The sequence below is a fragment of the Pleurodeles waltl genome, chromosome 5 (assembly GCF_031143425.1).
Source record: "Pleurodeles waltl isolate 20211129_DDA chromosome 5, aPleWal1.hap1.20221129, whole genome shotgun sequence".
Lineage (NCBI taxonomy): Eukaryota > Metazoa > Chordata > Amphibia > Caudata > Salamandridae > Pleurodeles > Pleurodeles waltl.
Window position 1 is genome coordinate 141,897,455 of NC_090444.1, and position 17,253 is coordinate 141,914,707.

The 17,253-nt window shown below is 44.1% G+C and overlaps 1 protein-coding gene across 1 annotated transcript in view; it reads left to right on the forward strand.

Annotated features, from left to right (window-relative positions):
* Positions 1 to 17,253, forward strand: part of LOC138295478 (calpain-13-like) — a 530,338-nt gene that overhangs the window by 334,199 nt on the left and 178,886 nt on the right. The window contains exons 13-14 of the mRNA XM_069233811.1: positions 5,550 to 5,752; positions 9,151 to 9,187. Of these exons, the coding sequence (XP_069089912.1) occupies positions 5,550 to 5,752; positions 9,151 to 9,187 (240 nt within the window). The remainder of the gene's footprint in view (positions 1 to 5,549; positions 5,753 to 9,150; positions 9,188 to 17,253) is intronic.

The window sequence follows — 17,253 nt, forward strand, 5'->3', positions numbered from 1 at the left end:
CAGTTTAGAAGCTGCTAGAAAAATGATTTAAGGACCCATTTTAATAACATTTAAAATCCAGCTTAATGTAAAATTGGATTTTATATTACTGTTTTGGAAGTGACACTTTTACAACGTTGTCATTTTTCTGTCTAAACCTAAAAGGCTTTACTGCCAGTGTCCATTATCACCTGACAACTCCTCTGGAGTGATATGTATATACAGCAGACAAAAGGGCCCTGGGAATAGGGAGGAAGACTCCTCACTTGTCAGGATGGGCCAGAGGGCTGTGCCCAGCCCCTTCCTAAGCTTCAAAGGATCCCTACCTTGGCACTGGCAGATGAAGTTCACAACTAGTCCTGTTTCCCCTTTGTTGCTCTAGTCAGGCTGGCACCAAAGCCAGTCTATGTAGAGGAAATGACCAGAACTGGTTTGGGGTGGGCAAAAGCTTGTCCCCAACCCAACGGCTGGTGCTAGGCATTAAAGTGTACCCCACAAACCTCTACTCGGAAAACTCCTGAACCTTTGAAAATCGGAATAAGGGCCTGCCCTGCTGTCTGAATATCCTGAAGTAAGACTGGACCTGCTTAACTTGAACCCAGGGCCCAGGAGTGACTCCAAGGGTCAGTTGGCTGACCTCCTGTTTGAGTACTGGGCCACCACAAGCTTCCAGAGGCCCTTTCCCTTTATCCGCCCAGCTGACCAGTATAACGTGACCTGCCCTAGCCCTGCCTCTGGCCTCTTATAGTGTGAGTCCTAACCTCCAAGTGGTGCCCCCAGGTCCTGGACTCTTTGCTGGTTTTGGAGTGTTCTCCTCTGCCCAAACAGCAAATGCCAGAAACTTTTTGCCAACTTTTCTTCCAAAGAACCGCCAGAGGACCTGGACTGTAGTTGAGCTGAAGCCATTGATGTCGAATTGCTGGCCAGATTCAACTTGCTGGTTTGCCACACTGAAGGAGATCTGACTTCCCAAAAAGTTTCTAAGTTCAAACATAGAGAGCTTCTTAGAACAAGCACAAATAGACTCTCATAAACATTGAGGCCTTCTCAGGCACAGACTTTGGACTTCGCCTGCCTCGAGTTTTCCTTCCTCCACTGACAACTGCATGGGGACCCTGCTCTCCAGCAACCCTCCTTCGTTGAGCCCTACTTTCGAACCAGCTTGCCCCACCAACTACTAGTTGCCAACCATGTTTCTCCAGAAAAATTCTCAAGGTAAACTTTCCACCTGGCATGCCTTATGCCAGTATCCGACCCACGCTCCATCACTGTTGGCCTTAACTTTTGACTTTGACCCATAAAAGTGCAAGCTTTAAAAAAATATATCTCTGGTTCTACTGCTAGGCATTTTGTTGTTTTGCTGTCATTTTACTTATTAAGAGTTACTATGTTTTTAGGGTTTTTCTTGTGTTGTATTTTACCCTGTAATTTTTTACACATTACTTCTAAGCTAAGCCTGACTGCTTTGTGCCAAGCTACCAGAAGGTTAAGCACAAATCTATTTTTGTCATTTGTTGTTCACCCTGACAAGAGCTGTGATAATTATTTGAGGGAAGTTCTCACCCCCCTCAACTAATACTCTAATTTCTCACAGCTATAAATACCATAAAGTCACCCAGAAATTGATTTACTCCTGCTCTTAACAGAAGTAAATCTCAAACACTTCTACATCTAAATTATGTACACTGTTCAAAAGGGTCTTCATGAAAGAGTCTGGATTTCCATGTCTCTGGAAATATTAGCTATCACAGAAAATGCTCCATAACTAAGAGTCCCTTTTTGGTCACTGTAATATTTTGAAAGTTCGACATCCATCTTGGAACTTCTCACTTCTCAGCACTTTTAACAAACCCAGACAAACACTATTTCTGTGAGGACCACTGGGATATGGGAACCAGTCATTGTAGTGAGTTCAGGTATTTGGAGTCTGGCGGATAAGTATTCTGTCACAAGCATATCTCATCTGCATTATCACAAGTGCCTCAGGATAGATTACAATGTAATATGGCAAATGGCAAATGGCACATGAACAACATTTGGGATTGAGTAATCCGCCAGCCACACTTCAAATCAGGCCCTGAAAGCCCTGTTACATCAAGGTGCGCAATGATTTAGAAAAGTAAATACACAGTCCATTACAGGCAGTGGTCAGTCCTTGTATGTCATGCTGGGTGTGAGAAAACTGGGCTGATTGCAGAAGCCCCCTAGTTTTTTGACCCCATTTTTCACGGTGTTTCCCTGACTCTGATAGTGCCCTGGGTACTGCTAACCAGTCCCAGGGCCTGTGCTTTGTGTAAAATGAGTATGCAAATTAGGCTAATTATAATTGGCTATGTCAACCTACCTATAAGTCCCTAGTATATGGTAGGGCATGTAGGTTTAGGGACCCCAGCATAGGTGGTGCACCCATAGTTGCACTTCTGAGGTGCCCAGTGTCATTTTAAAGGCAGGCCTGCCTTGCTGGCTTGTTTTAAACTAAAGTCATATGCAAATTCGGCTTTGGAATTAAAAGTACTTCCAAAGTCTTAAACTACCTTATTTTTCCATATAGGTCACCCCTAAGGTGTGCCCTAAGTGCACCTAGGGTTGGGTGCCATGTAACTATAAGCAGGGTCCTCATAAAAATTGTTTTATAAGCCCTGGGGAGGTAAAATAGCCAAACTTGCTTTTCCCTCACTGGAGTGAATGGACTCCATACGCTAAAATGGAGAAACTTTATTTTAATTAATAGAGTCCCCATAGGAGCCAGATATTTAGAGTTTGGTATCAAGCTAATCGTTATAATAAATCCCACAACTTGCCATTGTTGGATTTAATGTAACTAGTTCAGGGAAAGAGTTTTAAAACTCTACCTGAAAGTTGCCAACTTCAGCTCTGTAGTGCCCTTCTCTGATTGGCCAGCCTCTGGCAGCTTGGCCAGGCTGCCTTGATGAGGTGTGAAGTGGCTTGAGATTAACACAAAGGAAGTGCCTGGGGAGGAGATCTGCCTCAGCAGATGATGAAACAGGATGGAGGGAGAGCAGCCAAAATGGTCTTCAAAGGATGAAAGGACATTTGGAGCAGCTCAGGACCTCCCCCATTTGCTGCAAACCCACAGAACCAGGTGCCCTCTTAATTAGATTCGGAGAAGGCAAAAGAGGGGTGTGTTTAGGATTTTTAGCCACACCAGTGGGTGGGCTCAGCCAGACCTAACCTTCAAAATTCAGTTTTTGCCATTTTGGATTTTAAGGAATGTTGCTCCCTGGGATTGCTTTTTGCCACACTTCCTAGGAAGTGGTCATCCCATGGGGTAGTGGCCTGCCTGTGACAGTTACCCCCCCGCTTTCACCCCAGGAGCAAGGATAAACATGGCATAGCTGCACCCACACCTCGGATCCCTACAAGGAACAACGACAGAAGAAGAAGGACTGCCCTGCTGGCCCCCTGACCTGATCCTGGACACTGCACTCTGAAGGACTGCACCAGCTGCGCACTTGGGCTTCACCACTAAAAGGACTTTGTCTGTCTTCAACTGATTCAAGAAGGGACTCCCTGCTTGCTACAGGTGAAAAGTAGCTAAACAGACTCCCCTGCATCAAAACCTGAAGGAACTGACCAGTGGCTAGTGGTCATTTTTGGATTGGAACCAGGTGCATTCTGGGAGTTGGAGTCCTAACCCTGAAGGAGAAACTCAGAGCTTCTGGAATCTTGGGGGTGTGTTGTGGACTCCTAAAGGACCTTCAAAGATCTTCTTGAAGAAGGTCAAGAAGTTTGGGAGAAAAACTCCATGAAGGGACTGACCCACAGTGGTGAGTTAAGCCATCTTACCTCAACCCCGACGTGGCCTGACATTCAGGTTCATCCCACGAAAAAGCTCCGGAGCCTCAGGCTTCCAGGATTTCACCTGGGGGCTCCTGGAAAGGTAATCTTATGGCCTTGCATTGCAATCAGCTTGCTGTGGAGGGTCGACCACAGTCAGAAAGAAAAAGCTCCAAAAAAGTGACAAAGTTCCTGCACAGCGTATCCAAGGTGGGGCTCCAGGGACGTCAGATCATGATTCATACTTTGCCCGTAGGATGATTTCCATCCTGTAAAGTCATCTAAGTCTGAAGGTAGAATTCTTCACTGAGGTCTCCTGCGACACGTATCTGAAGAGGGCATCAGGGAGGTCGGATTGGATTGGTGACTTCGTCCCACTAAAGAAAATCTTCAAGAAAAAGACTAAGTCCAAAGGTAAACTTTTGACCGAGGCCACCTGCTTGCTGTAGCCTAGCAGGGCTCCATCCTGCTCAGCCTCAAACTTTAACTTTGCCCGGTCTAGTGCGACCAGATGACCAGATTTGTGCTTTTAGTTTCTATGCGCTAGAAAATATTAAGGGTGTTATTCCAAGTCTGGCGGTCTTGAGACCACCAGACTCGGGGTGGCCATCAAACCGCCGCGGTAGTGGCGGTCCGATCTGCCACATTCTGACTGCGGCTGAAACGCCACGGTAATACCGCCAACATCGCCAGGCTGGAGTCAGCCTCCAGCCTGGCGGTCCCAGCGGAAGTAATCCACCAGGGCAGCGTTGCAAGCAGCGCTTCCCGCCAGATTACAAATTCCATTCCGCCAGCCTTTCCATGGAGGTTTACACCACCATGGAAAAGCTGGCAGAATGGGGGTGCCGGGGGCCTCCTGGGAGCCCCTACATTGCCCATGCACTTGGCCGCCCACCAAACTTGGAATGGCCCCCTAATTCTTTAAAAATTCATATCTCCAGTTCCCCTTATCCGATTTTAATTGCTTTAGTGTATTTAAAAGTTAAAAATATTTTTATAGTGCTTTGTGTTTTACTTATTTACTCTTTGGTGATTTTTAAATGCTTTACACACCTGTCTCCTAAATTAAACCGTGTCGTTCTTTGCGAAGCTACCAAGGGTTGAGCGGGGATTACATTTTTGAGACCTGACTGGACCTAGTGAGGGTTAGTGGCCGATTGCTAACTGTAGGTACTTACCTGCCCTTACCAGTAATCCACTTTCCCACTCTGGGTGTGTGCATGGCTGCACCCAATGTCCTTCAAATGCTATTATCTATCGTACCCTGAGGCACTTTGAAGTAACAGCAAACAGGCATGACAATTATGAATCCCAACAGCAAGGTAAACTGACAAATATTCGCACCTAACTGCATGCCTTAATTATGAACAGTTATGAATCTGATTAATCGACTAAGGATCCATAACACTCATAAGACTCCATATTTGACACAAATATGTCATTTGCCAAAGACGAATAGCCAGTGTACATGTTAAACAAACAAAAGTTGTGATATTTATGTTTTTAGATACATACCAATGTAAAATTGTAAGACTAAGACATTGGGTATGTATCCTAAAGTTTTAATTTTATCATTTGAACTCCTTCATACTCACAATGTAGTATTCCCTGTCATCTCTTACAATTTTTTGTTAGTAATGGAATGAGTAAACCAGCACTTGGTGTTTTTATCGCAAAACTATGTATAGGCCATCGGAGAATGTGATTAGGATACATACAAGGCATGCTTAGGGATCTCAAATAATCATGTATCTTATTGTCTTAAATTCCAGAGCGGGAAGGACGGATTACCACAGTCGTTCTTCAATCAAAATGCTTCTGAGGCAATATCTACGGGTCTGATTAGAAGTCGAGAAATCACTCAAACCTTCAAGGCTCCACCGGGATCCTATGTCATTGTTCCTTACACAGAACACAGAGGAATGGAGTCTGAATTCCTTCTTAGAGTTTTCCAAAAGAGCACAGGCATTGCAAAGTAAATTCAGCTTTTGTAAATTATATTTGTTTGTAATATTAATCATGCATAAAATTAAAATCTGACAGCATATATTGTTGATTAAGGCACTGTAACATAGAACGGGATGGAAAATCCTGTTAATTAGTCTAATTGCCCAAAGAACTGTTACTTAATCATTTCATAAATTGATTTGTGCACAAAAATATTAAGGATGCATATTTGTAGGAGGCAGTTCCTTCAGTTATAATAAGCGGGTTGGGGTAATTTAATGCTGCATTAACCTTCTTGCCATTTTTTCCTATTGAAAGTTTTGAGTCACAGTAAGTATTAGAAGCAAAGACAAAGAAAATGTCCCCACGAAAATATCCCCGCCTGTGCTTTCCAATCCACCTCACCTTCTCAATAAACCTGTGAACTCAAGAAAGAAAGTTTGTTGCCAAATTACATCGCATATATTTGCAGGATTAAGGGCGAAATTTAGCCTTTGGCAGACAAGGCACTTTCTCAATAATGCAACAGAGTACCGTGTCCACCAAACCCTCAGTCGGCTCGCCTCATTTAGAGTTGGGTGGACCATAAGTATTCCATCGATGAAGCCTGCTTGGGCTGCAACGAGGCAATACTTCCTCTGACCCGTAGGAGTAGGGGCTGTCAGTGAAAGGACTTTACACCATCCACCCTGTTTAGGGTGGCAGCTGTAAATTCTTTTTTTATTTTTCTGTTACCACCAGAAAACAAACTGAGGATAAGGTAAATGACACCGGCACCGTCTTTGAAAGTTTGTCTTTGAAAAACAGAAAACCTTTGAAAAGTTTAAGAGACGGTAATCATGGTTCATGATAGAGTCCATAAAACTATTCCAAAATTGCCAGGAACTGCCATGACTGTAGAGGCACCTCGAGATGGTGACAGTTTTGCCCTCTCCCACCCCAACAGAGTAGACTACATCCCTCAATCTCTAAACTAGGCCCCAAGTCTAAGAAATGCATCTTAGTTGAACTGACCCATATAGAGTTTCAGCACAGTGATGGCCTGACTGTATAATGTACTTCAATTTCCATATAATGTAGGTAAGACTCACATACGTTGGTGCATTTGTGAGGCCCCTCCCTGCATTCCCAGTCTTCCTCTCCAGAGCCTGTACTCGTCGCCATTTCTGCCACCTTACCTGTGAAAGTGGCAAGTGAGTTGGAATTTTTCTGTAATGTTCAATGGATATGGAAATACTGTATCATCAATAAGAGGATCCAGACTAGCAGTTCAATCATTTAGGGAACGGAGATCATCAAACATCAGCATCCTGGCGTATGTTGCAGCTCGCTCAAAAGATGTTCAGTTGGACATCTACATTGAAAAAGGTAGTCAGTTCCATTCTATGTGGTGCTGTAGCACAATGAGCAACTGTGGTTCACTTACTTGTTGGCACCATGTGTTTTTTAGTTGCACTCCTTGTAGAAAAGTACTGAGCCAGTAAATGTTTGTTGGTTGAATCACAAATCTTTCTCCATGCCGTCCTCACCTTCCTAACCCAATGAAAACCAATTCAGGAGTCCGAGGACAGAGAAGACATAATGTCAGAGTGCTCCCAACTGCTTCAAATAGGCAATTATATTTCAAGATGTGCTGTGCCACAAAGGGACCAGATATGCTACTCTGAGAACTTTGATGATTGAATGTAGACACAGAAATGTTGAGTCTTTGGTGGACAGTGCACCCCTATCAAAACATGGAAGATGCCTCACCCCCTTATTTCGAATTTCGTTATCTGTTATGCACTTGTAATAAAATGTGTGAGACATTGGTCACATGTTTGACAGAGTACCCTATCTGCCCAACACTAAATATGGTCCATACTTTGCTGTTACCAACAAGGTGGCAACACAAAAACATGTATGGTCTAAACTAGGGTCAAGCTCAGCTATTCTCCAAGTATCCAACCACCACCTCATCATATGGTTTTCCTGTGTTTTGTTCATTATCGCTGGGGAGCCGGTGATGAGCTATCACTCTCATTTGAATATCCTTTATTGACCATTTTATGCCTTCCCCTGCTGCAATCTTAAATTAAACGTCAATGTCAATCAGTGTTGTGGTTGTCATGAAATCTCCTACTCTACTACACAACCGAACCTCCGCCACATGAAGCAAGAAAATATTTAGCAATTGTGAACTCCTGTTACCAGTTCAGACACCTCAGTGGCATAAACATGAGAAATGCTTAAAAACTGAGTGCCCAAGCTAGGCTTTTCATATCTGAGCTGGGTGTTGGTCTTTTGGAGGGCTATCATAAGCTTGTGCAAGCATTCATGATGCAGATTCACATGCACTAGAGTTTGGGGAAATTTTTTGGCTGTCCTGCAGAAAATTCATCAGCACACAGGTCTGCACTTGTTATGTTATGTCATGTCAAGTGATGTGAAGTCATGTCATGTTATCTTATGTTAAATTATGTTATCTTCATCAACACTTGATTACCATGTTGTTTTTTGTTGGAGTCTCTTTAGAGCACAGCTTCTGTGTACTAGTCTGCTTAAATGGGAGAATAGTTTTCTGACAGGCACTCACTCTCACCTGGACTGTGAGTTTATTGAATGCCACAAGCCTTGTTAAATAGTTCTGTTTTAAAAGGTAATCTGTAGTAACTTACCTCTCTTGCGGTTTTGAGCAGCATGCCATTCCAGAGTGTAGACGTCCTCTGCACCCAATGTATCATGTCACCGAATTTCATCATCAAACTTTAGGGTCTTTCTCCTAAAACATGATGCTCAACTCAAGAAGCCAGTAGACTTGTTTGTGTGGCATCATGTTTGGAGTTTCCCAAGAAGCTTTTTGGGCTAACTTTATCACCTTGAATTGCACAAGGGCCCCCACTGGCAGCCCAAGTACACATTCCACTTTGATAATGACATATGCCCTCTCCTTTACTCTTGCCTCAAACTTCCTTGTTTTTATCTTAGAAGTCTACTCATCAAGTGTGCCTGGTATCTCTATTGAAGTGAAATGGACACTCAAGGCTCACAAAGACCATTATCTGATGCACTCTATTTTGCGCTGACGACCAGATACAGAGTAACGTTCTCAGAGTACTTTAGATGATAATTACAGGCTTTAACCACCCCTGTCACTCCTTTTTAATGAAAGACTGCAATGAAATAAGACTACAGGTTAGTTGAATGTTCTATTGAGGGTTGCAAAATGTCCTAGAACTGAAGGCAGTTCAAAGATGGCAGAAAGTAGTGCACTGCATCCCAAGCACTACTGAGTAGCAGCACTAAAGGACATATTGTTGATCTACATTCTGAAATATTTCCTAATAATGTTTGATGACATTATAATAACATATACATCTCGTTGAAAATTTCTCAATCTTGTTGCAGATATATGTTAACAAAAAAACATTTATTTTTTTATTCTAGAGAACTTGAAACGAGACTGAACATTGGCACATCAAAGGTATGGAGTGATCAGATTTATAAGTGCTCACATGTTAAAATACTGCCTATGGCTCTCCATAAAAGCTCATTGTTAATTTTAAATGCCATCGTGGGAATAACTCTCAAATCCTGGCAAATTTCAAATAGCATTTTGTGGACATTTCATTCTACCAAGTTGGACCTGTGGCAACTATGATTTAACCGTGTCCCTTTATCGACTTGCATTAAGTGATATGTTATTGAATCTACTATGTGTCACATACCTCCTTTCAAGTACTAAAGTTGTATATGTGCCCAAGTAACATGTGTTGAGTCTTCACTATTAATGCAAAGTGATCTGATGCCTGGGCTCGGTCGTTCAACTCTCAACAAATATTTACTTGAAGACACACTTCTCAGCCATTTGTTCTTACGTAATACTTTGACTGAGAGAGCAAAAATGTACGAAATTGGATTACTAGTTGAGCATTGCCCTGCCCACCATGTGAACCAGATATAGCACAGTACTCTGCCCTATCTGGCAGTAACTGACCTCGATAGTCAGGCTTGCCTGCAGCAGGGCCTGAAGCACCTCCTTGAAGTGGCACGGGTGTTCCAGCTGGAGCTGAAGACAGCTATGTCATCTAGGTAGGTGGCATTAAATGCCTCATTCTCAGTCAGGACCCTCTTCATCAACCTATGAAAGGTGACAGGGGTATTGTTTAAGCCAAGGTGCATCACCCTGAACAGTCGGGATTGCAGACCTCTCTTTTGCCTCCTTAGTCAGAGCAATCTGCCAGTGCCCCATTGTGAGATCAAAAGTACTGAGGAAGCAAATATCCCAATCAGGTTACCACGGGCAGTGTTTCGCAGTTTCCAAACTATCTTGACCAGACTAACATGGGCTAGGAGGCAACCGTCTGTAAGTTGGGACACACTCACTTTGCCATATGAATGCTTGTGACTTCGAGCTGACTACCGTGCTGCACAGTGCATGTTTGCCTACTACTGGTTCAGGCTTGAATGAGACTCTGCTTCGCCATGGTCACTTCCTCAAATGCTGTTCGCTAAGCCCATTCGACGTTACAGTGTTGCACATGTATTCCCCTGGCAGGAAAGAGTAGCAGCAAGTGAGCTACTGAGAGTGGGACTAGCTACCACAGGAGACTTTTTTCAGGAAGGCGTGATGCGAACTTGGAACCAAGTTGGCGAGCAGAGTGCTGAACCCACTGTATTGGCACAGTTTCACTACTGCAGAGCCCACCACACAATGCAAACGTTGCTCAGGGAGGATCTACTTGAGTCCCTAGAGTTACCAGCGTTAACACACCTGTTACAAAAACACACACCACCGCAACTTATAGAATACACAAGAGGCATGCAGGCCCAGGGTCATGAAGGTCAGATTAGAATGGCAACGGGAACTGGATGTCAAAAAATAAAATAAACGTTTTGCAAACACAGCACAAAATCTTTGGAAATCTGACTCAGAGTTGTAGCGTTCATTTGGCATTGAGGTTTAAGACTGAGGTCAGATTTACCTACGAGTCACCCAACGCAGTGCAGCAGCCAAAAATGCTGTGCTGCATTGTGTGTGAGAGAGAGAGAGCTGGAAAGCACCATATCTACAGAGATAAGCACTCTTCTACACTTTCCCTATTGCTGGCACAGAATTTTTCTGCCAGGCGCCACGCACACAGCTTTGCAGCAAGGGGGTGTGTGTGAGTCTAGCATAGGTTTTGTACTGGAACGATTCCCTTATGCAACTTTTAAAACTATTCCTAGTTAATATGTGTGCTGTACAATGCAGCACACATGCAAAGTTGGAAAAGAAAAACATTTTTCTTCCAATGCCTGCTTTGAAGTGGTGTTTATTGTTGACGCAAAAACCTGTTTACTATTGTTAGTAGATAGAGTTTTACATAACAAAACATGGATGGTTGAATGGGAACGCACATGTACCCCCTGTGGAACGCCCTCTTGATGCTCAGTAATGCAAAGCAGTGCATCACACTGGTTTGCATTACTTTCAGACTACTTTTCAGCACAAAAAGGTTTTGCACTGGAAAGTAAATCACTAAAAGAAAAATCGTGCTGGTTGGTGTAACTTTTGTGACGCTAACCAGGGCAAAATCTTAGTAAAGCTGTCACATAGTGTCATTTCTTAGAGACAGTGTTAATACTTTTTCCTGATTAAATTACCATCACTCGGCCAGGGTAACACGATTCTTGTTGTGTCATTCTGCAGGTTTGGCAGTGACAGTCCTACAACACAGACCGATGTTTTTTTGTTTTTTTTAAAAACAGCATTCATTTTTGAAGCTGCTGTCTATATGAATTGTTGTCGGGGAATTTTACTTTCTTCACTGGTTACAAGGGCTTGCTTGAATCAACCTCGTTTCTAGTTTCCTATAGGTTTTGTCAGCCTCTAAAAGTGAGGAATTTTTACAGTTGAGGAGACATCCCTGTTTTCAGAAGTTACCACAAGCAATGTTACCTTCAATGCCATGACCATTAAAACCACCATCACCACAATAAACATGACCAGCATTACCACCACCACTACCACACGTGTTATTATATGCCAGCAAAGTCACCTCTATTCATCCGCACAACCAACATTGTATGACAACACACTCACTATCATACTGCACACAACACCCACGTCCACACAATAAACATCATAAACCAATGCACTCATCTTCTGACACAAACACGACCACATTAAAACAGGATTGTCTTAATTTCTGAGTTTGCCAAGTGTGTTGGCTAGTAGAAGGCAATACACTTACTTTGACCCACAACTTTACCTTCAAATTTTCAAAGAAACTATTCACTTCAGGAGTGTACTTTAGAATTGCTGGAGATGTTCATCTCATCAGGCTTGCTTACCTCAATATAGGTTTCTCTTTTCAGATTCTGCAAAACGTTTGACCTGTGGTGCATATGTTTTTAAACATGCTGACATTAATACAAATGTATCTGTTTTCACCTCTAGTGAACACATTTGGAGGTCGCACTACAGACAGCTCCAGCTGCCTGTCGCAGGCAGCATTTCATGCAATATTACATACACACACACACACACAGCATTTGCACATGATACGATTGTTTTCTTGTTCGTCTCAGTTAGCTGTCTCCTTGTTCTGTGTTTGTTTCTCACCATAAAAGATAGCTTATTTAACCTTGCTTTTGATTGGCTGGATTGTAGCCTTTCGCTGCTGACATCATGCAACTCTTGTTAAGTTCATTATTCATTTAGCATTCCTTGGTAGAACATGTCTTAGCCTTCGTGATGCTCTGTTTACTATGGTCCCCCTTCCCTCAACCCATCCATTCCCATCCACCCTACCTTCCAGTGCTCCTTTGCAGGGCACCAGGCAATGGATGGCGGCCTTGGGAATGCCCAGGACCTGCTCCTTACACGGTCTCCCACACTGGCTCCACATCTTCTCTGCAGTGCACCAGGTGCCAAATGGCAGCCTTGGTGATGCCCTGGATGCTATAGGCCTAAGCTGCACCACTGCAAGGTTTTGGTTGATATTGGAATTGTAAATAATGGTGTCCATCTATGTTAAACGTATAGAAAACAATGACAACATTTATTTCTATGCATTTGGAACATTGTTATCTATCCTTTTGTGATGGTTGTCACATTGCTACTCACAAGGAGCATGTGATGATGCAACGCACTGATTCATAAACACAGTGGCGATGATGAAAGTATAGAGGCAATGTTTTCATTCCTTTTCTTAACATTGGCAATCGGCAGAGAGTAGGGCAGAGAAAATGCAAAGCGTCAAAAAGTGATTAGGGTTAGGGAGCAGAGTTAGCTTTAGTGTTAGGTTTCGGGCTAGATTTAGGGGTTAAGACGTATAGGTAAAAGTTTTAGTTGGGGTTGGTGATTATGGTTAGACTATAGTAGGACTAGTTTTTGGTGGTTTGCAATTAAGTGCTTTTTTCTGCGTTTTAATCATGGTTGAATGTTACTGAAATGCAAAACAGAGGTTCGCAATAAGCAAAATATGGTGCGGGTATGCAAACTCAAATAAACCACATAAATACCATTAACTGACAACTTCTGAGTAAAATTCCTGACTAGAATGTGGCTGACCTCCCCTAATAACTTGAAGCAAAAATAAATAGAATCTTCAGAGCACTAACAGTAATATAGGGTCTTTCAGTGCTCACGAGCCCCTTTGGAAAAAGATAAGGGTAAACAATGACAAGCTCAACATTTAAAAGGACTGAGAGCACCAAAGTAGCATGGTGACATTTAAAAAAAACATTGCCAGAAGTACATAAATATAATTATATTAATATGAAAAACCAAAGAACAGAGCATAGACACATCACACTGAATGGTAAATGAAAGAAATAAATAACTCTCAGAATATGAGAAGAGAACACTGTTAGAAAGTGGGCCATTAACTGTGTATCTTGCACAAGTAATGGGTCCGCACCTGTCTACCACTGGGAACCAAACACCCCATTGTAGCGTTTGACTCTCATAGGACAGCGTTGAAGAGCAGTTAATGGCTCACTCAAGGGAGATGGTGTGGGCTAGTAATCCCCATTCACAAATAAACAAGAACACCACTCAATAAAGGATTGTCCACACTGTGTTTTGTCTTTTGAAAAGGTAAATTACACTTATGATACGCACTCTACTCACTACTATGCAACAATTTACAAATATACACAAGCTGATGGAATTACGTTTGGGTGACATTGGATAATTATTCTTGTCTCTCCCAAAGGGAGAGGTAGACCAACAACCCACATGTCAAAACATTGATTTGTATTTCAATGCAATATCTGAACTTGTCGTGAGAGGACATAATACTAGCAATAAAGTACATCTGCTTTGATCACTAGTAGCTTTTAGTCTCATTATTCAAATAAAGCATTTGCAAGGATCATGATTTCTCTCAGCATGAATTATGCAGATTACCCAAAGCCCCTAAAGGGCATCACGTTATAATTACATCACTTGCAATTATGGACTTTTACCCCTAAAGGGTGTTTGCAATGTTTCCTCATATTCCACATTAAAGCATTCAACACAAACAAGATGCACATTTAACATAGTCCCTAAAGATATCACTTGGTTATTCACCATTGTGTATCACCACCTCTCACCCCTAGAGGGTACCTTTCCACATGAAAAGTCACATGGACCATTTTTTACCACAACCCTGTAGCCATACTCTTCTAAAAACATTCAGCATAAAATACTGCACTTTAATCATAGTCCCTAAAGGACATCACTTTTGTAACTACACCACTGTGCAATTACCACCTTTCACCTCTAGAGGGTGTCTTCCCAGATGAGCAGTCACATGGCCCTTTTCCAGGCCACAGTCCTGTAGCATGATGCTTTCCTTGCAAGAAGGACCATCACAACCCAGCTGTAGAGCAAAAGCTTCATCCTGGGGAATGCTTGCCAGTATCACAAAACCCTTGAGGGTTATCATTTCCAAGTCCCACCCAACCTAGAGTGGGGATGTTTGAATTCCTTTTGTGGGGGAGGCTGCACTCCTTCTGCAGCTTCCCCCACACTTTGTAATCATTTTGGTGGTGACCCCTTCTCCTGGAGCCACCACAGCACTGAAACAAGTGGCTTTTTCCTCACAAATGCGAGCCAGCCCCACAGCGAATTATGAGGCGCTTCTATGAGAGCATACTGAATATGTGAGCAGCGGCTCTCCCACTGAGCCAGAGAGAGATGCGCCGTTTTTCATGTTTACTTTTCTGTGGCTTTGTGCTGCAAGTTTCTTTTTCTTGGGGGTGCCCAGTCCCATCTGGGCACCCTGCAGCCTTTAACCATGTTTGAGAGCAGCTTGGGGAGCCCACTCCCCGGTGGCAGTCACCAGCGCCCCACACTGCCAGCACTTTCATGTGCTGCAGTGGGAGACACCTCTTCTCTCTGGTCTGCCCGCTCCTGCAGTTAGACGTGTGTTGGGTGGTTGGCGAGCGGGCCGCTGGTGGGTGTGCACCAGCGCTGCTCCTCCTCACTGTTGCTGGGGCCCAGGGATGAGGTCCTGGGACCCCCGGCAACCTTGTGGGGGTGTGATGACACTCCCTGCTTCCATCTCTTCTCAGGGCCCAGAGATGGGGTCCTGGACCCCCAAGCCACTTTACGGGGACTATGGTGGCACCCCCAACTTCATCTCCCTTTGCCATGGCCGAGGAATGGGGTCCTGTGTCCCCTGAAATCGTCACAGGGAGCGCAACAATGCTCCTTGACTTCTGTCAAGTGTTGAGAGCCCAGGGATAGGGTCCTCACCCTCCTCTTCACAACCGAGGGAGCACAACAGTCCTCCCTCACACCTGTCCTTTTTGCCAGGAGACGCGCAAGGGGGCTCATGGCAGGTTTTCTTCTTGGTGGCAGCCCCTGGGACCTGGCCCACCCCTGGGCCAATGCTAAAATCAGCAGCAGAGGCCCACGCACTTTGGTCATCACCAAATTTACACAGGACCCTGTTGGGCTGTTTTGGACGGTCCTTGGCTCATTTTGCTCCGAGTGGCAAGCCCTAGGCACTTGGAGCACTTTCATCAGGTTTCCTGGCTGAAAACAGTGACACATTTTTCAGGGAGCTGGTTTCACGGAATCTCAGCACCAGACTTTCACCTTTCTCTCCTTCTGGGCCTCTCTCCTCCCAGTGCAAAGTCTAGTCTTTCCACTGCTGGTCCTGGGGGTAATCAGAGACAGAGTCCTAGTCTTGGGGACAGTCAGGGGGCTCCTCCTTCCAATTTTCCATGAAGTTAGCCTCCAGTCCAAGTGTTCCTCAGCAAAAGCACATCCAAGAGAGAGCTCTGTGCAAGACCTTTTAAGGGGGTGGTGGGTGGAGGTGTCCAGTAGGGCTGTGTTTCTGGCCTATCCTGATGTGCCACATCACCTCTCCACCCCTGTCCCAACCTTCCTGCACATTCTTTTGGGATAGCTCAAAATGGCGTCCCCCAGGAGGAATCTGTTGCCATATGTGCTTTCGGGGTCTCAGCTCCCCTCCTCCCTGACATCCATGCCAGGGCCTCCCCCAGCAAATCTTCAAAAGAGCCCCCCTCTGGCTTGTCTCCAGAGGTCTAGGCTCCCTCCCTTGTTTATTGGCCTGGGGCAGGCCCAGTTCCTGGCACAGGATGACAGCTAGCTGATTGATGCAAGGCCCTGTTCCTGTAGCTGGAGAGAAATGTAATCAATCCAGCCCAGCAGGGTCACAAAAGGCCTTGGTGCTGATCCTGAGCTGAGTCGGAAAAGATGAGATTCCTGGATGACCCATAAGCTGTACAAATATGCTTTTGTACTCGACGGCAGTGTTTTTTTCATACAGGTTACAGTGCACATTGATGTGACTCTGGAGTCTGTGGACCATAGGGAACTGAAGTTGCACGCTAGGACAGCCTTCCCCATTGGAATATAATGGATTGTCAGTACAGTCAAGACAGTAAAGCACACTGACTATCCCTTACATGTGTACACACACATCATAAGGCCTATTCCAGGTCACCAGCCACTCTGTCTAGTCCCTTCTGTGTCAGACTAGCTGGGTGTAGTCCTTGGGCTGCACTCAACAGGAGTCTCCCCCCACGCAGCCCTCACACGGGTGCACATATGTTTGCACATGTGGTTATGGGGCTCTTACCATTGCTGCATCACAGCAGCCTTGCCTTAAAAAGCTGCACTGGTGGTAAACAAGTGCAGTCCATATTTTCATGAGTTTACTGTGGGTGAGTCCCAGGCTATTAGGCTCCCCCATAGTAAAGGTCGGAAACCAGGGGATCCAAAAGCAAAAAATCTGGGCAGATCAGATAGAACCACCCTTTAACAATCACCACATCACATCCACATACACAGCATGGATTTCAATAAACATTTCCTAATGGTGAAGCATGACAAACATTTATTGGTGTCAATATATTATAGACTAGCTGATCTGCCCATTGTACATACTGAGTGGTAATGTTTTGAAGGCAATACTATGCTCCCTTTTACATGCTGAACACACAGTGTATTCAACTGATGAAAATCTGCAACTCATTCCCAACAGCCTTTCTCACAGTAAGGTTTACTGTACATGTGATAAGGCCCTTATGCTGGCTTTGTAA